This window comes from Panulirus ornatus, chromosome 2 (genome assembly GCF_036320965.1).
Source record: "Panulirus ornatus isolate Po-2019 chromosome 2, ASM3632096v1, whole genome shotgun sequence".
Taxonomy (NCBI): domain Eukaryota; kingdom Metazoa; phylum Arthropoda; class Malacostraca; order Decapoda; family Palinuridae; genus Panulirus; species Panulirus ornatus.
This window is the reverse complement of record NC_092225.1, coordinates 43,190,494-43,214,689: the sequence shown is the minus strand read 5'-3', so window position 1 is coordinate 43,214,689 and position 24,196 is coordinate 43,190,494. Positions and strand designations below refer to the sequence as shown.

At 39.3% G+C, this 24,196-nt stretch overlaps 1 protein-coding gene across 1 annotated transcript in view; it reads right to left on the bottom strand.

Moving 5' to 3' along the window:
• Window positions 1-24,196, bottom strand: part of LOC139752162 (uncharacterized) — a 150,211-nt gene that overhangs the window by 71,944 nt on the left and 54,071 nt on the right. The window contains exon 9 of the mRNA XM_071668107.1: window positions 17,291-17,508. Coding sequence (XP_071524208.1) covers window positions 17,291-17,508 — 218 coding nt within the window. The remainder of the gene's footprint in view (window positions 1-17,290; window positions 17,509-24,196) is intronic.

Below are 24,196 nucleotides of genomic sequence, written 5' to 3'. Positions count from 1 at the left end.
GGGTGATTTGAATGCAAAGGTGAGTAATGTGGCAGTTGAGGGAATAATTGGTATACATGTGGTGTTCAGTGTTGTAAATGGAAATGGTGAAGAGCTTGTAGATTTATGTGCTGAAAAAGGACTGATGCTTGGGAATACCTGGTTTAAAAAGCGAGATATACATAAGTATACTTATGTAAGTAGGAGAGATGGCCAGAGAGCGTTATTGGATTACGTGTTAATTGACCGGCGTGCGAAAGAGAGACTTTTGGATGTTAATGTGCTGAGAGGTGCAACTGGAGGGATGTCTGATCATTATCTTGTGGAGGCTAAGGTGAAGATTTGTATGGGTTTTCAGAAAAGAAAAGTGGATGTTGGGTTGAAGAGGGTGGTGAGAGTAAGTGAGCTTGGGAAGGAGACTTGTGTGAGGAAGTACCAGGAGAGACTGAGTACAGAATGGAAAAAGGTGAGAACAATGGAAGTAAGGGGAGTGGGGGAGGAATGGGATGTATTTAGGGAATCAGTGATGGATTGCGCAAAAGATTCTTGTGGCATGAGAAGAGTGGGAGATGGGTTGATTAGAAAGGGTAGTGAGTGGTGGGATGAAGAAGTAAGAGTGTTAGTGAAAGAGAAGAGAGAGGCATTTGGACGATTTTTGCAGGGAAAAAATGCAATTGAGTGGGAGATGTATAAAAGAAAGAGACAGGAGGTGAAGAGAAAGGTGCAAGAGGTGAAAAAAAGGGGAAATGAGAGTTGGGGTGAGAGAGTATCATTAAATTTTAGTGAGAATAAAAAGATGTTCTGGAAGGAGGTAAATAAAGTGCTAAGACAAGGGAGCAAATGGGAACTTCAGTGAAGGGCGCAAATGGGAAGGTGATAACAAGTAGTGGTGATGTGAGGAGATGGAGTGAGTATTTTGAGGGTTTGTTGAATGTGTTTGATGATAGAGTGGAAGATATAGGGTGTTTTGGTCGAGGTGGTGTGCAAAGTGAGAGGGTTAGGGAAAATGATTTGGTAAACAGAGAAGAGGTAGTAAAAGCTTTGCGGAAGATGAAAGCCGGCAAGGCAGCAGGTTTGGATGGTATTGCAGTGGAATTTATTAAAAAAGGGGGTGACTGTATGGTTGACTGGTTGGTAAGGTTATTTAATGTATGTATGACTCATGTTGAGGTGCCTGAGGATTGGCGGAATGCGTGCATAGTGCCATTGTACAAAGGCAAAGGGGATAAGAGTGAGTGCTTAAATTACAGAGGTATAAGTTTGTTGAGTATTCCTGGTAAATTATATGGGAGGGTATTGATTGAGAGGGTGAAGGCATGTACAGAGCATCAGATTGGGGAAGAGCAGTGTGGTTTCATAAGTGGTAGAGGATGTTTGGATCAGGTGTTTCCTTTGAAGAATGCATGTGAGAAATACTTAGAAAAGCAAATGGATTTGTATGTAGCATTTATGGATCTGGAGAAGGCATATGATAGAGTTGATAGAGATGCTCTGTGGAAGGTATTAAGAATATATGGTGTGTGAGGCAAGTTGTTAGAAGCAGTGAAAAGTTTTTATCGAGGATGTAAGGCATGTGTACGTGTAGGAAGAGAGGAAAGTGATTGGTTTTCAGTGAATGTAGGTTTGCGGCAGGGGTGTGTGATGTCTCCAAGGTTGTTTAATTTGTTTATGGATGGGGTTGTTAGGGAGGTGAATGCAAGAGTTTTGGAAAGAGGGGCAAGTATGAAGTCTGTTGGGGATGAGAGAGCTTGGGAAGTGAGTCAGTTGTACTTCGCTGATGATTCAGCGCTGGTGGCTGATTCATGTGAGAAACTGCAGAAGCTGGTGACTGAGTTTGGTAAAGTGTGTGAAAGAAGAAAGTTAATAGTAAATGTGAATAAGAGCAAGGGTTGAGGGTCAAGTCAATTGGGAGGTGAGTTTGAATGGAGAAAAATTGGAGGAAGTGAAGTGTTTTTGATATCTGGGAGTGGATCTGGCAGCGGATGGAACCATGGAAGCGGAAGTGGATCATAGGGTGGGGGAGGGGGCGAAAATTCTGGGAGCCTTGAAGAATGCGTGAAAGTCGAGAACATTATCTCGGAAAGCAAAAATGGGTACGTTTGAAGGAATAGTGGTTCCAACAATGTTTTATGGTTGCGGTGCCTGGGCTATGGAAAGAGTGGTGCGCAGGAGGATGGATGTGCTGGAAATGAGATGTATGAGGACAATGTGTGGTGTGAGGTGGTTTGATCGAGTAAGTAACGTAAGGGTAAGAGAGATGTGTGGAAATAAAAAGAGCGTGGTTGAGAGAGCAGAAGAGGGTGTTTTGAAATGGTTTGGGCAAATGGAAAGAATGAGTGAGGAAAGATTGACCAAGAGGATATATGTGTCAGAGGTGGAGGAACGAGGAGAAGAGGGAGACCAAATTGGAGGTGGAAAGATGGAGTGAAGAAGATTTTGTGTGATCGGGGCCTGAACATGCAGGAGGGTGAAAGGAGGGCAAGGAATAAAGTGAATTGGAGCGGCGTGGTATACCGGGGTTGACGTGCTGTCAGTGGATTGAATCAGGGCATGTGAAGCGTTTCGGGTAAACCATGGAAAGCTGTTTAGGTATGTATATTTGCGTGTGTGGACGTATGTATATACATGTGTATGGGGGTGGGTTGGGCCATTTCTTTCGTCTGTTTCCTTGCGCTACCTCGCAAACGCGGGAGACAGCGACAAAGCAAAAAAAAAAAATATAAAAATATATATATATATATATATATATATATATATATATATATATATATATATATATATATATATATATATATATATATATATGGTTGTATATATATATAAGCAGACTTGTTTGAGGTAATAAAAGGAGAAACTGAGTACAGAATAGAAAAAGGTGGGAACAAAGTACGTATGGGAAGTGGGGGAGGAGTTGGATTTATCTAACGAAGCAGTGATACCTTGCGCAAAAGATATATATATATATAGATATATATATATATATATATATATATATATATATATATATATATATATATATATATATATATATATATATATATATATATATATATATATATATATATAATATGTATATATTTATATATATATATATATATATATATATATATATATATATATATATATATATATATATATATATATATATATATATACATATATATATATATATGTATATATATATATATATATATATATATATATATATATATATATATATATATATATATATATATATATATATATATATATATATATATATATATATATATATATATATATATTTTATCCCTGGGGATAGGGGAGAAAGAATACTTCCCACGTATTCCCTGCGTGTCGTAGAAGGCGACTAAAAGGGGAGGGAGCGGGTGGCTGGAAATCCTCCCCAATCGTTTTTTTTTCAATTTTCCAAAAGAAGGAACAGAGAAGGGGGGCCAGGTGAGGATATTCCCTCAAAGGCCCAGTCCTCTGGTCTTAACGCTACATCGCTAATGCGGGAAATGGCGAATAGTATGAAAGATATATATATATATATATATATATATATATATATATATATATATATATATATATATATATATATATATATATATTATATATATATATATATATATATATATATGCATCCCTGGGGATAGGATAGAAAGAATGCTTTCCACGTATTCTCTGCGCGTAATAGAAGGTAACTAAAAGGAAAGGGAGTGGGATGTTGGAAATCCTCACTCGTCGTTTACCATTTTCCAAAAGTACGAACGGAGAAGTGGGCTAAGTGAAGATGTTGCCTCAAAGGCTCAGTCCTCTGTTCTTAACGCTACCTCGCTAACACGGAAAACAGTTTATATCGAGGATGTAAGGCATGTGTACGTGTAGGAAGAGGGGAAAGTGATTGGTTCTCAGTGAATGTACGTTTGCGGCAGGGGTGCGTAATATCTCCATGGTTGTTTAATTTGTTTATGAATGGGGTTGTTAGGGAGGTGAATGCAAGAGTTTTGGAAAGATTGGCAAGTATGAAGTTTGTTGTGGATGAGAGAGCTTGGGAAGTGAGTCAGTTGTTGTTCGCTGATGATACAGCGCTGGTGGCTGATTCATGTGAGAAACTGCAGAAGCTGGTGACTGAGTTTGGTAAAGTGTGTGAAAGAAGAAAGTTAAGAGTAAATGTGAATAAGAGCAAGTTTATTAGGTACAGTAGGGTTGAGGGTCAAGTCAATTGAGAGGTAAGTTTGAATGGAGAAAAACTGGAGGAAGTAAAGTGTTTTAGATATCTGGGAGTGGATCTGGCAGCGGATGGAACCATGGAAGCGGAATTGAATCATAGAGTGGGGGAGGGGGCGAAAATTCTGGGAGCATTGAAGAATGTATGGAAGGCGAGAACCTTATCTCGGAAAGCAAAAATGGGTATGTTTGAAGGAATAGTGGTTCCAACAATGGTTTATGGTTGCGAGGCGTGGGCTATGGATAGAGTGGTGCGCAGGAGGATGGATGTGCTGGAAATGAGATGTTTGAGGACAATGTGTGGTGTGAGGTGGTTTGATCGAGTAAGTAACGTAAGGGTAAGAGAGATGTGTGGAAATAAAAAGAGCGTGGTTGAGAGAGCAGAAGAGGGTGTTTTGAAATGGTTTGGGCACATGGAGAGAATGAGTGAGGAAAGATTGACCAAGAGGATATATGTGTCGGAGGTGGAGGGAACGAGGAGAAGAGGGAGACCAAATTGGAGGTGGAAAGATGGAGTGAAGAAGATTTTGTGTGATCGGGGCCTGAACATGCAGGAGGGTGAAAGGAGGGCAAGGAATAGAGTGAATTGGAGCGATGTGGTATACCGGGGTTGACGTGCTGTCAGTGGATTGAATCAGGGCATGTGAAGCGTTTGGGGTAAACCATGGAAAGCTGTGTAGGTATGTATATTTGCGTGTATGGACGTATGTATATACATGTGTATGGGGGTGGGTTGGGCCATTTCTTTCGTCTGCTTCCTTGCGCTACCTCGCAAACGCGGGAGACAGCGACAAAGCAAAAAAAAAAATAAGGCCCAGTCCTCTGTTCTTAACGCTACCTCGCTAATGCGGGAAATGGCGAATAGTTTGAAAGAAAAAAAGATATATATATATATATATATATATATATATATATATATATATATATATATATATATATATATATATATATATATATATGTATATATATATATATATATATATCTTTTTCTTTCTTTTCTTTCAAACTATTCGCCATTTCCCGCATTAGCGAGTAGTTATTAAAAGTGAAGGAAATTATCAGCTTTAACTGTTGCTGAAAATCTTCAATAGTATTTAGTCAACAAAGGAGCCAGTGTGTCAGAAAGTTGTTTTGTAGTATAAATTGGTATAGTTTATATTATGGTTGTAGGTTGACCTCACTTTTTGTGTTCTATGGTGAGTTAGTTCAGTTTGATTCTTGAGCTGGAAAATGGCCTGTCATGTATACAAAACTGGCTTTCTAAAGTCAGGCAATCAAACAAGTATACATTTCAGGTCAAATGTAATGCAAAATGATATGATTATACATGTATATTCATATTGTATATATATATATATATATATATATATGTATATATATATATATATATATATATATATATATATATATATATATATATATATATATATATATATATATATATATATATATATATATATATTCTATCCCTGGGGATAGGGGAGAAAGAATACTTCCCACGTATTCCCTGCTTGTCGTAGAAGGCGACTAAAAGGGGAGGGAGCGGGTGGCTGGAAATCCTCCCCTCTCGTTTTTTTTTCAATTTTCCAAAAGAAGGAACAGAGAAGGGGGGCCAGGTGAGAATATTCCCTTAAAGGCCCAGTCCTCTGTTCTTAACGCTACCTCGCTAATGCGGGAAATGTCGAATAGTTTGAAAGATATATATATATATATATATATATATATATATATATATATATATATATATATATATATATATATATATATCTTTCTTTCTTTCTTTCATACTATTCGCCATTTCCCGCGTTAGCAAGGTAGCGTTAAGAGCAGAGGACTGGGCCTCTGAGGGAATATCCTCACCTGGCCTCGTTCTCTGTTCCTTCTTTTGGAAAATCAAAAAAAAACGAGACGGGAGGATTTCCAGCCCCCCGCTCCCTCCCCTTTTAGTCGCCTTCTACGACACGCAGGGAATACGCGGGAAGTATTCTTTCTCCCCTATCCCCAGGGATAATATATATATATATATATATATATATATATATATATATATATATATATATATATATATATATATATATATGTATATACATCCCTGGGGATAGGATAGGAATAATGCTTTCCACGTATTCTCTGCGCGTAATAGAAGGTGACTAAAAGGAAAGGGAGTGGGGGGTTGGAAATCCTCACTCGTCGTTTACCATTTTCCAAAAGTACGAACGGAAAAGGGGGCTAAGTGAAGATGTTGCCTCAAAGGCTCAGTCCTCTGTTCTTAACGCTACCTCGCTAACACGGGAAACAGTTTATATCGAGGATGTAAGGCATGGGTACGTGTAGGAAGAGGGGAAAGTGATTGGTTCTCAGTGAGTGTACGTTTGCGGCAGGGGTGCGTAATGTCTCCATGGTTGTTTAATTTGTTTATGGATGGGGTTGTTAGGGAGGTGAATGCAAGAGTTTTGGAAAGAGGGGCAAGTATGAAGTTTGTTGTGGATGAGAGAGCTTGGGAAGTGAGTCAGTTGTTGTTCGCTGATGATACAGCGCTGGTGGCTGATTCATATGAGAAACTGCAGAAGCTGGTGACTGAGTTTGGTAAAGTGTGTGAAAGAAGAAAGTTAAGAGTAAATGTGAATAAGAGCAAGGTTATTAGGTACAGTAGGGTTGAGGGTCAAGTCAATTGGGAGGTAAGTTTGAATGGAGAAAAACTGGAGGAAGTAAAGTGTTTTAGATATCTGGGAGAGGATCTGGCAGCGGATGGAACCATGGAAGCGGAATTGAATCATAGAGTGGGTTTAGGGGGCGAAAATTCTGGGAGCTTTGAAGAATGTGTGGAAGGCGAGAACATTGTCTCGGAAAGCAAAAATGGGTATGTTTGAAGGAATAGTGGTTCCAACAATGTTGTATGGTTGCGAGGCGTAGGCTATGGATAGAGTTGTGCGTAGGAGGGTGGATGTGCTAGAAATGAGATGTCTGAGGACAATGTGTGGTGTGAGGTGGTTTGATCGAGTAAGTAATGTAAGGGTAAGAGAGATGTGTGGAAATAAAAAGAGCGTGATTGATAGAGCAGAAGAGGGTGTTTTGAAATGGTTTGGGCACATGGAGAGAATGAGTGAGGAAAGATTGACTAAGAGGATATATGTGTCGGAGGTGGAGGGAACGAGGAGAAGTGGGAGACCAAACTGGAGGTGGAAAGATGGAGTGAAAAAGATTTTGTGTGATCGGGGCCTGAACATGCAGGAGGGAGAAAGGAGGGCAAGGAATAGAGTGAATTGAATCGATGTGGTATACCGGGGTTGACGTGTTGTCAGTGGATTGAATGAGGGCATGTAAAGCGTCTGGGGTAAACCTTGGAAAGTTGTGTGGGGCCTGGATGTGGAAAGGGAGCTGTGGTTTCGGCCATTATTGCGTGGCAGTTAGAGACTGAGTGTGAACGAATGGTGCCTTTGTTGTCTTTTCCTGGTGCTACCTCGCACACATGAGGGGGGAGGGGGGATGGTATTCCATGTGTGGCGAGGTGGCGATGGGAGTGAATGGGGGCAGACAGTGTGAATTGTGTGCAAGGGTATATATGTATGTGTCTGTGTATGTATATATATATGTGTGTACATTGAGAAGTATAGGTATATTTGCGTGTATGGACGTGTGTGTGTATAAATTGTGTATGGGGGAGGGTTGGGCCATTTATTTCGTCTGTTTCCTTGCGCTACCTCGCAAACGCGGGAGACAGCGACAAAGCAAAATAAATATAAATATATATATATATATATATATATATATATATATATATATATATATATATATATATATATATATATATATATATATATATGTATATATATATATATATATATATATATATATATATATATATATATATATTAGAGGTAACGGGAACGGGGGGCCAGAAACCCTCCCCTCCTTGTATTTTTTTAACTTTCTAAAATGGGAAACAGAAGAAGGACTCAACCGGGGAGTGCTCATCCTCCTCGAAGGCTCAGACTGGGGTGTCTAAATGTGTGTGGATGTAACCAAGATGAGAAAAAAAGGAGAGATAGGTAGTATGTTTGAGGAAAGGAACCTGGATGTTTAGGCTCTGAGTGAAACGAAGCTCAAGGGTAAAAGTGGTTTTGGAATGTCTTGGGAGTAAAGTCAGGGGTTAGTGAGAGGACAAGAGCAAGGGAAGGAGTAGCAGTACTCCTGAAACAGGAGTTGTGGGAGTATGTGATAGAGCGTAAGAAAGTAAATTCTCGATTAATATGGGTAAAACTGAAAGTTGATGGAGAGAGATGGGTGATTATTGGTGCATATGCACCTGGGCATGAGAAGAAAGATCATGAGAGGCAAGTGTTTTGGGAGCAGCTGAATGAGTGTGTTAGTGGTTTTGATGCACGAGACCGCGTTATAGTGATGGGTGATTTGAATGCAAAGGTGAGTAATGTGGCAGTTGAGGGAATAATTGGTATACATGGGGTGTTCAGTGTTGTAAATGGAAATAGTGAAGAGCTTGTAGATTTATGTGCTGAAAAAGGACTAGTGATTGGGAATACCTGGTTTAAAAGGCGAGATATACATAAGTATACGTATGTAAATAAAAGAGACGGCCAGAGACCGTTATTGGATTACGTGTTAATTGATAGGCTCGCGAAAGAGAGACTTTTGGATGTTAATGTGCTGAGAGGTGTAACTGGAGGGATGTCTGATCATTATCTTGTGGAGGCTAAGGTGAAGAGTTGTATGGGTTTTCAGAAAAGAAGAGTGAATGTTGTGGTGAAGAGGGTGGTGAGAGTAAGTGAGCTTGGGAAGGAGACTTGTGAGAGGAAGTACCAGGAGAGACTGAGTACAGAATGGAAAAAGGTGAGAACAATGGAAGCAAGGGGAGTGGGGTAGGAATGGAATCAGTGATGCATTGCGCAAAAGATGCTTGTGGCATGAGAAGAGTCGGAGGTGGGTTGATTAGAGAGGGTAGTGAGTGGTGGGATGAAGAAGTAAGATTATTAGTGAAAGAGAAGAGAGAGGCATTTGGGCGATTTTTGCGGGGAAAAAATGCAATTGAGTGGGAGATGTATAAAAGAAAGAGACAGGAGGTCAAGAGAAAGGTGCAAGAGGTGAAAAAGAGGTCAAATGAGAGTTGGGGTGAGAGAGTATCATTATATTTTAGGGAGAATAAAAAAATGTTCTGGAAGGAGGTAAATAAAGTGCGTAAGACAAGGGAGCAAATGGGAACTTCAGTGAAGGGCGCAAATGGGGAGGTGATAACAAGTAGTGGTGATGTGAGAAGGAGAAGGAGTGATTCTTTTGAAGGTTTGTTGAATGTGTTTGATGATAGAGTGGCAGATATAGGGTGTTTTAGTCGAGGTGGTGTGCAAAGTGAGAGGGTCAGGGAAAATGATTTGGTAAACAGAGAAGAGGTAGTAAAAGCTTTGCGGAAGATTAAAGCCGGCAAGGCAGCAGGTTTGGATGGTATTGCAGTGGAATTTATTAAAAAAGGGGGTGCCTGTATTATTGACTGGTTGATAAGGTTCTTTAATGTATGTATGACTCATGGTGAGGTGCCTGAGGATTGGCGGAAAGCGTGCATAGTGCCATTGTACAAAGGCAAAGGGGATAAGAGTGAGTGCTTAAATTACAGAGATATAAGTTTTTTGAGTATTCCTGGTAAATTATATGGGAGGGTATTGATTGAGAGGGTGAAGGCATGTACATAGCATCAGATTGGGGAAGAGCAGTGTGGTTTCAGAAGTGGTAGAGGATGTGTGGATCAGGTGTTTGCTTTGAAGAATGTATGTGAGAATTACTTAGAAAAGCAAATGGATTTGTATGTAGCATTTATGAATCTGGAGAAGGCATATGATAGAGTTGATAGAGATGCTCTGTGGAAGGTATTAAGAATATATGGTGTGGGAAGCAAGTTGTTAGAAGCAGTGAAAAGTTTATATCGATTATGTAAGGCATGTGTCCGTGTAGGAAGAGAGGAAAGTGATTGGTTCTAAGTGAATGTAGGTTTGCGGCAGGGGTGTGTGATGTCTCCATGGTTGTTTAATTTGTTTATGGATGGGGTTGTTAGGGAGGTGAATGCAAGAGTTTTGGAAAGAGGGGTAAGTATGAAGTGTGTTGGGGGTGAGAAAGCATGGGAAGTGAGTCAGTTGTTGTTCGCTGATGATACAGCGCTGGTGGCTGATTCATGTGAGAAACCGCAGAAGCTGGTGACTGAGTTTGGTAAAGTGTGTGAAAGAAGAAAGTTAAGAGTAAATGTGAATAAGAGCAAGGTTATTAGGTACAGTAGGGTTGAGGGTCAAGTCAATTGGGAGGTAATTTTGAATGGAGAAAAACTGGAGGAAGTAAAGTGTTTTTTAAATATCTGGGAGAGGATCTGGCAGCGGATGGAACCATGGAAGCGGAAGTGGATCATAGGGTGGGGGAGGGGGCGATAATTCTGGGAGACTTGAAGAATGTGTGGAAGTCGAGAACATTATCTCGGAAAGCAAAAATGGTTATGTTTGAAGGAATAGTGGTTCCAACAATGTTGTATGGTTGCGAGGCGTAGGCTATAGATAGAGTTGTGCGCAGGAGGATGGATGTGCTGGAAATGAGACTTTTGAGGATAATGTTTGGTGTGAGGTGGTTTCATCGAGTAAGCAACGTAAGGGTAAGAGAGATGTGTGGAAATAAAAATAGCGTGGTTGATAGAGCAGAAGAGAGTGTTTTGAAATTGTTTGGGCACATGGAGAGAAGGAGTGAGGAAAGATTGACCAAGAGGATATATGTGTCGGAGGTGGAGGGAACGAGTAGAAGTGGGAGACCAAATTGGAGGTGGAAAGATGGAGTGAAAAAGATTTTGTGTGATCGGGGCCTGAACATGCAGGAGGGTGAAAGGAAGGCAAGGAATAGAGTGAATTGGTATACCGGGGTTGACGTGCTGTCAGTGGATTGAATCAGGGCATATGAAGCGTTTGGGAAAGCCATGGAAAGCTGTGTAGGTATGTAATTTTGCGTGTGTGGATGTATGTATATACATGTGTATGGAGGTGGGTTGGGCCATTTCTTTCGTCTGTTTCCTTGCGCAACAGAGAAGGGGGCCAGGTGAGGGTATTCCCTCAAAGGCCCAGTCCTCTGTTCTTAACGCTACCTCGCTATCGCGGGAAATGGCGAATAGTATAAAAAAAAAAAAAAAAAAAAAAAATATATATATATATATATATATATATATATATATATATATATATATATATATATATATATTGATTTGGTAAAGAGAAAAGAGGTAGTAAAAGCTTTGCGGAAGATGAAAGTTGGCAAGGCAGCGGGTTTGGATAGTACTGCAGTGGAACTTATTAAAAAAGGGGATGACTTCATTGTTGACTGGTTGGTGAGATTACTTAATGTATGTATGACTCATAGTGAGGTGCCTGAGTATTGGTGGAATGCTTGCATAGTGCCATTGTACAAAGGCAAAGGGGATACAATAGTGCTCAAATTACAGAGGTATGTTTTTTTAGTATTCGTGGGAAATTACATGGGAGGGTATTGATTGAGAAATTGAGGGCATGTACAGAGCATCAGATTGGGGAAGAGCAGCGTGGTTTAAGAAGTTGTGGAGGATATGTGGTTCAGGTGTTTGCTTTGAGGAATGTATGTGGGAAATATTTAGAAAAACAAATGGATGTGCATGTGGCATTTGTGGATCTGGATAAGGATTGTGATAGGGTTGATAGAGACGCTCTGTGAAAGTTATTAAGAATATAAGGTGTGGTAGGCAATTTATTAGAAGCAGTGAAAAGTTGTCATCGAGAATGTAAGGAATGTGTACGTGTAGGAAGAGAGGAAAGTGATTGGTTCCCAGTGAGTGTTGGTTTGCGGCAAGGGTGTGTGATGTCTCCATGGTTCTTAAATTTGTTTATGGATTGGGTTGTTAGGGAGGTGAATGCAAGAGTTTTGGAAAGATGGGCAAGTATGCCGTCTGTTGTGGATGAGAGAGCTTCGGAAGTGAATCAGTTGTTGTTCGCTGATGATACAGCTCTAGCGGCTGATTCGTGTGAGAAACTGCAAAAGCTGGTGACTGAGTTTGGTAAAGTGTTTGAAAGAAGAAAGCTAAGAGTAAATGTGAATAACATCAAGGTTATTAGGTACAGTAGGGTTGAGGGACTAGTCAGTTGGGAGGTAAGTTTAGATAGAGAAAAACTGTAGGAAATGAAGTGTTTTAGACATATGGGAGTGGATTTGGCAACGAATGGAACCATGGAAGGGGAAGCGAATAATAGGATGGGGGAGGGGGCGAAACTTTTGGGAGCGTTGAAGAATTTGTGGAAGTTGAGAACATTATCTCGGAAAGCAAAAATGGGTGTGTTTGAAGGAATAGTGGTTCCAACAATGTTATATGGTTGTGAGGTGTGTTCTATGGATAGAGTTGTGCGGAGGAGGGTGGCTGTGCTGGAAATGAGATGTTTGAAGACAATATGCGCTTTCAGGTGGTTTGATCGAGTAAGTAATAATATGGTAAGAGAGATTTGTGGTAATAAAAAGAGTGTGGTTGAGGGTGCAGAAGAAGGTGTTTTGAAATGGTTTGGTCACTTGGAAAGAATGAGTGAGGAAAGGTTGACCAAGAGGATATATGTGTCGGAGGTGGAGGGAACGAGGAGAAGTGGAAGACCAAACTGGAGGTGGAAAGATGGAGTGAAAAAGATTTTGAGTGATCGGGGCCTGAACGTGCAGGAGGGTGAGAGGCGTGAAACGAATAGGTTGAATTGGAACAATTTGATATACCGGGGTCGACGTGCTGTCAATGGATTGAACCAGGGCGTGTGAAGCGTCTGGGGTAAACCATAGAAAGTTGTGTGGGGCCTGGATGTGGAAAGGGACCTGGGTTTTAGAGCATTATACATGATAGCTAGAGACTGAGTATGAACGAATGTGGCCTTTGTTGTCTTTTCCTAGCGCTACCTCGCGCACATGCAACGGGAGGGGGTTGTTATTTCATGTGTGGCGGGGTGGCCATAGGAATGAAGAAGAGGGTGTTTTGAAATTGGTTAGCCTCCACAAGATAATGATCAGACATTATATATATATATATATATATATATATATATATATATATATATATATATATATATATATATATATATATATATATATATATATATATATATATATATATATATACTTATATATATATATATATATATATATATATATATATATATATATATATATATATATATATATATATATATATATATATATATATATATATATATATATATATATGTATATATATATATATATATATATATATATATATATATATATATATATATATATATATATATATATATATATATATATATATATATATATATATATATATATATATATATATATATATATATATATATATATAAGGTGAAGATTTGTATGGGTTTCAGAGAAGAAGAGTGAATGTTGGAGTGAAGAGGGTGGTGAGAGTAAGTGAGCTTGGGAAGGAGACTTGTGTGAGGAAGTACGAGGAGAGACTGAGTATAGAATGGAAAAAGTTGAGAACAATAGAAGTAAGGGGAGTGGGGGAGGAATGGGATGTATTTAGGGAATCAGTGATGGATTGCGCAAAAGATGCTTGTGGCATGAGAAGAGTGGGAGGTGGGTTGATTAGAAAGGGTAGTGAGTGGTGGGATGAAGAAGTATGATTATTAGTGAAAGAGAAGAGAGAGGCATTTGGACGATTTTTGCGGGGAAAAAATGCAATTGAGTGGGAGATGTATAAAAGAAAATGACAGGAGGTCAAGAGAAAGGTGCAAGAGGTGAAAAAGAGGGCAAATGAGAGTTGGGGTGAGAGAGTATCATTAAATTTTAGGGAGAATAAAAAGATGTTCTGGAAGGAGGTAAATAAAGTGCGTAAGACAAGGGAGCAAATGTGAACTTCAGTGAAGGACGCAAATGGGGAGGTGATAACAAGTAGTGGTGATGTGAGAAGGAGATGGAGTGAGTATTTTGAAGGTTTGTTGAATGTGTTTAATGATAGAGTGGCAGATATAGGGTGTTTTGGTCGAGGTGGTGTGCAAAGTGAGAGGGTTAGGGAAAATGATTTGGTAAACAGAGAAGAGGTAGTAAAAGCTTTGCGGAAGATGAAAGCCGGCAAGGCAGCAGGTTTGGATGGTATTGCAGTGGAATTTATTAAAAAAGGGGGTGACTGTATTATTGACTGGTTGGTAAGGTTATTTAATGTATGTATGACTCATGGTGAGGTGCCTGAGGATTGGCGGAAAGCGTGCATAGTGCCATTGTACAAAGGCAAAGGGGATAAGAGGAGTGCTCAAATTACAGAGGTATAAGTTTGTTGAGTATTCCTGGTAAATTATATGGGAGGGTATTGATTGAGAGGGTGAAGGCATGTACAGAGCATCAGATTGGGGAAGAGCAGTGTGGTTTCAGAAGTGGTAGAGGATGTGTGGATCAGGTGTTTGCTTTTAAGAATGTATACTTAGAAAAGCAAATGGATTTGTATGTAGCATTTATGGATCTGGAGAAGGCATATGATAGAGTTGATAGAGATGGTCTGTGGAAGGTATTAAGAATATAAGGTGTGGGAGGCAAGTTGTTAGAAGCAGTGAAAAGTTTTTATCGAGGATGTAAGGCATGTGTACGTGTAGGAAGAGAGGAAAGTGATTGGTTCTCAGTGAATGTAGGTTTCCGGCAGGGGTGTGTGATGTCTCCATGGTTGTTTAATTTGTTTATGGATGGGGTTGTTAGGGAGGTGAATGCAAGAGTTTTGGAAAGAGGGGCAAGTATGAAGTCTGATGGGGATGAGAGATCTTGGGAAGTGAGTCAGTTGTTGTTCGCTGATGATACAGCGCTGGTGGCAGATTCATGTGAGAAACTGCAGAAGCTGGTGACTGAGTTTGGTAAAGTGTGTGAAAGAAGAAAGTTAAGAGGAAATGTGAATAAGAGCAAGGTTATTAGGTACAGTAGGGTTGAGGGTCAAGTCAATTGGGAGGTAGGTTTGAATGGAGAAAAACTGGAGGAAGTAAAGTGTTTTAGATATCTGGGAGTGGATCTGGCAGTGGATGGAACCATGGAAGCTGAAGTGGATCATATGGTGGGGGAGGGGGCGATAATCCTGGGAGCCTTCAAGAATGTGTGGAAGTCGAGAACATTATCTCGGAAAGCAAAAATGGGTATATTTGAAGGAATAGTGGTTCCAACAATTTTGTATGGTTGCGAGGCGTGGGCTATGGATAGAGTTGTGCGCAGGAGGGTGGATGTGCTGGAAATGAGATGTTTGAGGACAATGTCTGGTGTGAGGTGGTTTGATCGAGTAAGTAACGTAAGGGTAAGAGAGAGATGTGTGAAAATAAAAAGAGCGTGGTTGAGAGAGCAGAAGAGGGTGTTTTGAAATGGTTTGGGCACATGGAGAGAATGAGTGAGGAAAGATTGACCAAGAGGATATATGTGTCGGAGGTGGAGGGAACGAGGAGAAGGGGGAGACCAAATTGGAGGTGGAAGGATGGAGTGAGAAAGATTTTGTGTGATCGGGGCCTGAACATGCAGGAGGGTGAAAGGAGGGCAAGGAATAGAGTGAATTGGATCGCTGTGGTACACCGGGGTTGACGTGCTGTCAGTGGATTGAATCAGGGCATGTGAACCGTCTGGGGTAAACCATGGAAAGCTCTGTAGGTATGTATATTTTCGTGTGTGGACGTGTATGTGTATACATGTGTATGGGGGTGGGTTGGGCCATTTCTTTCGTCTGATTCTTGCGCTACCTCGCAAACGCGGGAAACAGCGACAAAGCAAAAAATAAATAAATATATATATATATATATATATATATATATATATATATATATATATATATATATATATATATATATATATATATATATCTATATATATATATATATATATATATATATTTGATAATGATAATAATTCATACATGGTCTCTCTATTCATTCCCTCCTCCCACCACCACCACCACCACCACCACCTATACCACCACACATGGGATGACAGTCCCCTCCCCCAGCACGCGCGAGAGGTAACTTTGGGAAAAGACATCAAAGGCCACATTCGCTCACACTCAGTCTCTAGCTGTCATGTATAATGCACGGAAACCACAGCTCCCTTTGCACTTCCGGTCCCCACAAAACTTTCCATGGTTTACCCCATACGATTCATATACCCTTTTTTAATCATTGACAGCACGTCGACACCGTTATACCATATCGTTCCACCTCACTCTATTCCTTGCAAGCCTTTCACTCTCCTGTTTATTCAGTCCCCGATCGTTCACAAAATTTTTCACTTCATCTTTCAACCTCTAATTTGCTTTCCACCTCTCCTCGTTCCTTCCATCTGTGGCACATATATTCTCTTTGTCAATCTTTCCTCACTCATTATCTCCATGTTACCAAACCATTTCAACACACCCCCTTCTGCTCTCTCAACCACACACATTTTATTATCACACATCTCTTTTACCCTTTTATTGATTACTCAAGGAAACCATCTCACACCACATATTGTCATTAAAAATCTCATTTCCAACACATTCACCCTCCTCCGTACTACCCTTCCTATAGCCTATGCCTCGCACCCATATAACACTATTTCAAACATTCCCATTTTTGCTCTTCGAGATAAGGGTTTTCCTTCCATACAATTATCATTACGTGTGTGTTTGTGTGTGAGTTTGTGTGTTTGCGTGTGTGTGTGTGTGTGTGTGTGTGTGTGTGTGTGTGTGTGTGTGTGTGTGTGTGTGTGTGTGTGTGTGGGCGTGACTGCTATAACTGCTTGTGTTCCACGGCCAGATAGTTTAACACTGGTTATGCTTTGTCTCCGAAATTTGTATATTCTAAGATAGTAGGATAAACACTTAGGTTGGGTGTTAGCCGAGACCCATGCTCAAGATTCTAACCCATGTGTGTCTGATTGATGGAATAACGATATCGAGTACACCAAGGACTCCTGTGTGTATTTTGGCTGAATAACGTTTTAGTCTCCATATTTCAAGAATGAAATAGATATTTATACATTCTATTTTCTACATTAGTTTTAGTGTATGATATACAGTCTTTAATGTGATACGTTTAAGAAGAATTATCTCAATACTTACTCGAAACAGCTCTACATAGACTGTGTTGGGTTCCCATATCATAGTGATGGAAGAGTCATCTAAGACCTCCCGTAGGCTCTGGTATGGGTGGAGGATGTGCCTCACCGCCAAGAGGGACATTAGTGTGCTGGCGTAGCTCCGTGTGAACACGACAGTCGCCATCATCCACCCAGCGAATGCCATCCTCTTCCACCAACGCTCCGATGGCACAAAAAAGTCTTCGGAAATATTAACATTAATTCATAAGCTAAACCTTGAATGATTAGTGTGTAATATAAATCATAACAATGGAATAAACTACCTATCAAAATATTTTCTCAATATGTTGATTACACTTCCTGACTAATACTATAAAACAAGTAAGACATAAGGTTAGTTGCTAGGGGTTTTTGCTAAAATGATGTAGATTCGATGAGCAATCAAATGCAGGAATCAAACTCATGGTGCTCTTCCTCCTCGGAGGCTCAGATTGGGGTGTCTTAATGTGTGTGGATATAACCAATATGAGGAAAAAGGAGAGATAGGAAGTATGTTTGAGGAAAGAAATCTAGAAGTTTAGGCTCTGAGTTAAATGAAGCTCATGGGTATAGAGGAAGTATGGTTTGGAAAAGTCTTGACGAGTAAAGTCAGTGGTTGGTGAGAGGACAAGAACTTAGGAAGAAGTAACAATATTCTTAAAACAGTTGTTTGAGGGTGTGATTGAGCGTAAGGAAGTAAATTCTAGATTGAGGTGGATGGAGAAAGATGGGTGATTATTGGTGCTCATGCACCTGGTCTTGAGAAGAAAGATCTTGAGAGACAAGTGTTTTGGAAGAATGAGTGAGTGTGTTAGCAGTTTTGGTGCATGTGACTAGGTTTACTGATGGTTCATTAAATGCAAAGGTGAGTGATGTGGCAATTAAGGGTATGATTGGTGTACATGCGGTGTTCAGTGTTGTAAATGAAAATGGTAAAGAGCTTGTGGATTTGTGTGCTAAAACACTTGTGACTGGGAATACCTGGTTTAGAAAGAGATATATTTATAGATAAACATATGTGAGTAGGAGAGATAGTCAAAGTGCAGTATTATATTACGTGTTAATTGATAGGTGTATAAGTGAAAGACTTTTGGATATTAATGAGCTAAGAGGGGCAGCTGGCGAGATGTCTGATCAATATCCTGTAGAGGAGAAGGTGGAGATATGTTGAGCTTTTCAAGAAAGAAGGGAGAATGTCTGGGAGAAGAGAGTGGTGAGAGTAAATGATCTTGGAAACGAGAATTGTGTGAGGAAGTACCAGGATATATTGAATGCAGAATGGCATATGCAAAAGATGCTTGTCGCAAGAGATAGGTGGGAGGAGGGAAGATTAGAAAGAGTAGGGAGTGGCGAGATGAAGAAGTAAATTTTGTTAGTGAAAGAGAAGAGAGGTGTTTGAACGGTATTTGTGAGAAAGAGGTGCAAGCGACTGGAAGATATATAGGAGAAAGAAGCAGAAGGTCAAGAGGAAGACGCAAGGATTTGAAAAAGGCAAATGAGATTTGGGGAGAGAGAGCATCATTAACATTTAGGGAGGATATGATGTTTTGTACGGAGATGAATAACGTGCGTAAGATAAGAGAACAAATGGAAACATCGCTTAAAGGGGCATAGGGGGGGGATAATATATAATAGTGATGGAGTGAGAACGAGATGGAGTGAGGTGTAGTGTGTTTTGGTCGGGGTGGTGTGCGAAGTGAGAGAGCCAGGGAAAGTGTTTTCGTGAGGATGAAATCCGGCAAGGTGGTGGGTTTGAATGGTATTGAAGTTAAATTTTTAAGACTGTGTAGTTGATCAGTTGGTAGGAATATTAGATGTATGTATGGATCACAGTGAAGTGCCTAATGATTGGGGGAATGCATTTGTAGTGCCATGCACAAAGGCAAAGGGGATAAAGGTGAGTGTTCTAACAACAGAGGCGTTTGTTGAGTTTACTTTGAAAATTGTATCGGCGGGTATTGCTGGAGAGGATGAAGGCATGTACAGAGCATCAGATTGGGGAAGAGCAGTGTGGTTTCTGAAGTGGTAGAGGATATGAGGATTAGGTGTTTCCTTTGTAAAAAGTATGAGAGAAGTGATTAGAAAAACAGATAGATTTCTATATGGCATCTATGGTTCTGGAAAAGGCATATAGTGGGATTGATGAAAATGCTTTATGGAACGTCTTAAGAGTATATAGTGAGGAAGGTAACCTGCTAGAAGAACTGAGGCTTTTATCATGTGCGTAAGACATCTTTACGGGTAGGAAGACAAGAAAGTGATTAGTTCCCAGTAAAGGTCGGTCTGTGGCAGGGGTGTGTGATGTCCCCATGGTTGTTGAATTTATTTATGTATGGAGTGGTCAAGGAGGAAAAAACGAAAAAGTTTTGGAGAAAGTGGGGACTGTACAGTCCATTAAGGATGAACGGGCCTTGGAAATACTTCTCCTGTTGCTCGCCGATAATACAGCAATGGTGGCTGATTCGGTTGAAAAAGTGAAGAAAATGGTGACTTAGATTGGAAAAGTGTGTGAAAGAAGAAAGTTGAAAGGAAATGTGAATAAGAGCTAGGTTATTGGGTTCGGGAGGGCTTGAGGGACAAGTTTGTTGTGATATGAGTCTGAATGGAGAAAAATTGGAGAAAGTGAGGAATTTTAGATACCTGGGAGTGGACTTGACAGCGAACGGAACCATAAAAAGAGAAGTTAGTCGCAGGGTATGTAGGGAGAAAAGATTCTGCAGGGGATTAATTATATATGGAAGGGCAGCGAAAATGGGTATGTTTGAAGCCATACTATTTCCAACAGTATTATAAGGTTGCATAGGCTAAAGACTGGGTATTAGGCAGGTTGGATGTACTTGAATCAAGAAGTTTGAGGACAATATGTGGTTTGAGGTATATATATATATATATATATATATATATATATATATATATATATATATATATATATATATATATATATATATATATATATATATATATTTTTTTTTTTTTTTTTTTTTTTTTTCATACTATTCGCTATTTCCCGCAATAGCGAGGTAGCGTTAAGAACAGAGGACTGGGCCTTTGAGGGAATATCCTCACCTGGCCCTCTTCTCTGTTCCTTCTTTTGGAAAATAAAAAAAAAAAAAAAAATAAAAAAAAAAATAAAAAAATAAAAAAAAACGAGAGGGGAGGATTTCCAGCCCCCCGCTGACCAAGAGGATATATGTGTCGGAGGTGGAGGGAACGAGGAGAAGAGGGAGACCAAATTGGAGGTGGAAAGATGGAGTGAAAAAGATTTTGTGTGATCGGGGCCTGAACATGCAGGAGGGTGAAAGGAGGGCAAGGAATAGAGTGAATTGGAGCGATGTGGTATACAGGGGTTGACGTGCTGTCAGTGGATTGAATCAAGGCATGTGAAGCGTCCGGGGTAAACCATGGAAAGCTGTGTAGGTATGTATATTTGTGTGTGTGGACGTGTGTATGTACATGTGTATGGGGGGGGTTGGGCCATTTCTTTCGTCTGTTTCCTTGCGCTACCTCGCAAACGCGGGAGACAGCGACAAAGTATAAAAAAAAAAAAAAAAAAAAAAAAAAAAAAAAAAAAATATATATATATATATATATATATATATATAGAACCTTGTATCTTAATAATGTTGGGGTGCCACTCCAGTTCAAGAGAAACAGAGGCCATTTGAAGAAGAAAGAGACACTATCATATTCTAATCATCACACACATAGACATACCCACACACACAGGGTAACAGGGAGATCAAAATACTGCAGAAATATGAGACAAAAGGCAGCAGTGGTCAGACAAATGGCTTACATACTTAAGATGAAAAACTAAGTTTACACATCACAGCACAATTATCATGTGAAAAAGGACCATGGAGTACATTTCAAATAAAACTTAATCAAGAAAGCATATGAAGCTGGTCATAAGCAAAGCAAATTATTTGGACATTAGGTAGAGGAGTTCTGCACTCAGGCCCCATCTCTTGCACAGTATGTGTGAATGTTTGTGGCTATGCTTGCATGCAGGCATGGATGTGTGTGTGTGTGATTGTGTGCCAATCAAAATACCCAGATTTACTGCAAACTTAAGCAAATACAATGCAAGCTTCTGCACATCAAAACAGCATGACCGAGGATGACAAGTGACAGTTTAGATCAACTTTCTATTGTTTGTTTCATTGACTCCTACATGATAATAAACAATGACATGAAAAGGTGACTGACCCATCTACCTCAAATGGCTGATCTACTTGTTCCCTGTCAGTAAAACAGCTGCCAAGGCCTGTCAATAATTCTTCTGACTTAAATTTTGGTCTTAGAATAATTCTTTCACCAAAAGAGATACACCTTTGACAAGTCAGTATCAAAACAAAACTCATTTACATCACTTCTGCAACTTAATACAGTTCAGTAATATGACATAACCAAATTGTTTTTATGAAAGCTAGTAACTAACTAAGCAACCAATTTTATATTGACCATGATTTATGGTTACCCACACAATACATTTTGCTCTATAAAGTGGGCAAATAAAACATAAAAAAATGTTCTGAAAAAGTGAATTTACAATATCATAGGTATATTTTTGGTATCAGAATGAAAAAATGTTAAGTTGCAATACCCTCTAAAATCATTAGGCAGTCTGCTATATCATAACATCAGTGATTTTGGGTACTACCTCAACTTTCAAACAGCAGCTTTCTTCGGAATAACAATGGTTGTATAAAGATAATGTGCTTCACATTATAAGAAAGTACATTATCAATGTAGAAAAGTAACAAAAATAAAAGTTAATCCCAAATCTGATTCAGCTGAAAAGGTACATTCAACATTCTCCTCTAACCAGTTTGTGTAACACTAGTTAGAAGCTATCAGGTCCACAAACATTCTCTGCTAAACAATTTGTGTAACAATAGTTAGAAGCTAACATATTCTGAGTCATCTGTTAGATATTTTCATCTACATGTCTTTTTAAAGAGGATACCACAAGAGACACTTTTAAGTCACTGGTCACCACAAATGTAGTTCTATTTTAGACATACTTCAATCATATAAAATTACTCATTAAAATTTTTTTTTCAATGCTGGCACATACACTCACCAGCCAGTGGGCTCTTAAGCTGAGGAGTACAAGAACAAGCTTGCTGATTTTTTTCAGCAATTATGTACTTTAAGTACTTTGTGACTTACAGGTATCTCTGATCTAGGAGACTCATGTCTTTTGATTGTTGTGAGCTGCCTGTTAAAAGAGGCACATGAACTTACATAAGAGAATAACATGCACATTTTTCAGACACTACATTTCTAAATTTCATGCTGCTGCTGCTGCTTTCAAAATCATACCTTAATTAGTTGCTATTTAACATCTCTACGTTGTAAATTCTAAGTCAAGCAACACAACAGAGTCCAGTACGAAATGTTTAATGATATTTTATTTACAAATGGCATTATATGTAGATTTATACTGTAAGTATAATAAACTTTGAAAACAGTCTGTTCATCCTATTAGTACTTTAAAATGTTGAGTTCAATATGAACAATAGGAGAAATATTCTTTAAACTTGCTAACTAAGCATATACATATGCTTTTATATCTGGAGATGCAGTTACTTATGTCTTTTAAGTGATCATGAATGCCCACAATTCAAAAGGAAGACATGTGTCTAAATGATATATATATTTCATATTATCTCTGTCTGAAGCATTGCAGTAACAAACTAGTTAACACGGGAATACTTGACACAAACTACTATGTATGTATCTTATATATTTAAGCAAGTCATATTCACAAAGGGCTGCAAAAGCTCTCATCCTCACGGGGTTAAGCTTTTCAAGTGCTGAGCTTTCATCAGGTCAAGTATCTGCTGCATCTGATTTGTGTCTAACAAGTAATCATAAGCTCTGCAGGAAAAAAAAAATTATATATCTTCCTTTCATACTATTCGCCATTTCCCGCGTTAGCAAGGTAGCGTTAAGAACAGAGGACTGGACCTTTGAGGGAATATCCTCACCTGGCCCCCTTCTCTGTTCCTTCTTTTGGAAATATATATATATATATATATATATATATATATATATATATATATATATATATATATATATATATATATATATATATATATAAGGAGAGAACCTCCTTTGTTCTCACCTTTTTCCATTCTGTACTCAGTCTCTCCTGGTACTTCCTCACACAAGTCTCCTTCCCAAGCTCACTTACTCTCACCACCCTCTTCACCCAATATTCTCTCTTCTTTTCTGAAAACCCATACAAATCTTCAGCTTCGCCTCCACAAGATTATGATCAGACATCCCTCCAGTTGCACATCTCAGCACATTAACATCCAAAAGTCTCTCTTTCGCGCGCCTGTCAATTAACACGTAATGCAATAATGCTCTCTGGCCATCTCTCCTAATTACATACGTATACTTATGTATATCTCGCTTTTTAAACCAGGTGTTCCCAATCACCAGTCCTTTATTAGCACATAGATCTAAAAGCTCTTCACCATTTCCATTTACAACACTGAACACCCCATGTATACCAATTATTCCCTCAACTGCCACATTACTCACCTTTGCATTCAAATCACCCATTACTATGTATATATATATATATATATATATATATATATATATATATGTTTTAGATATCTGGGAGTCGAGCTGGCAGCGGATGAAACCATGGACGCGGAAGTGGATCATAGAGTGGGGGAGGGGGCGAAAATTCTGGGAGCCTTGAAGAATGTGTCGAGAACATTATCTCGGAAAGCAAAAATGGGTATGTTTGAAGGAATAGTGGTTCCAACAATGTTGTATGGTTGCGAGGCGTGGGCTATGGATAGAGTTGTGCGCAGGAGGATGGATGTGCTGGAAATGAGATGTTTGAGGACAGTGTGGTGTGAGG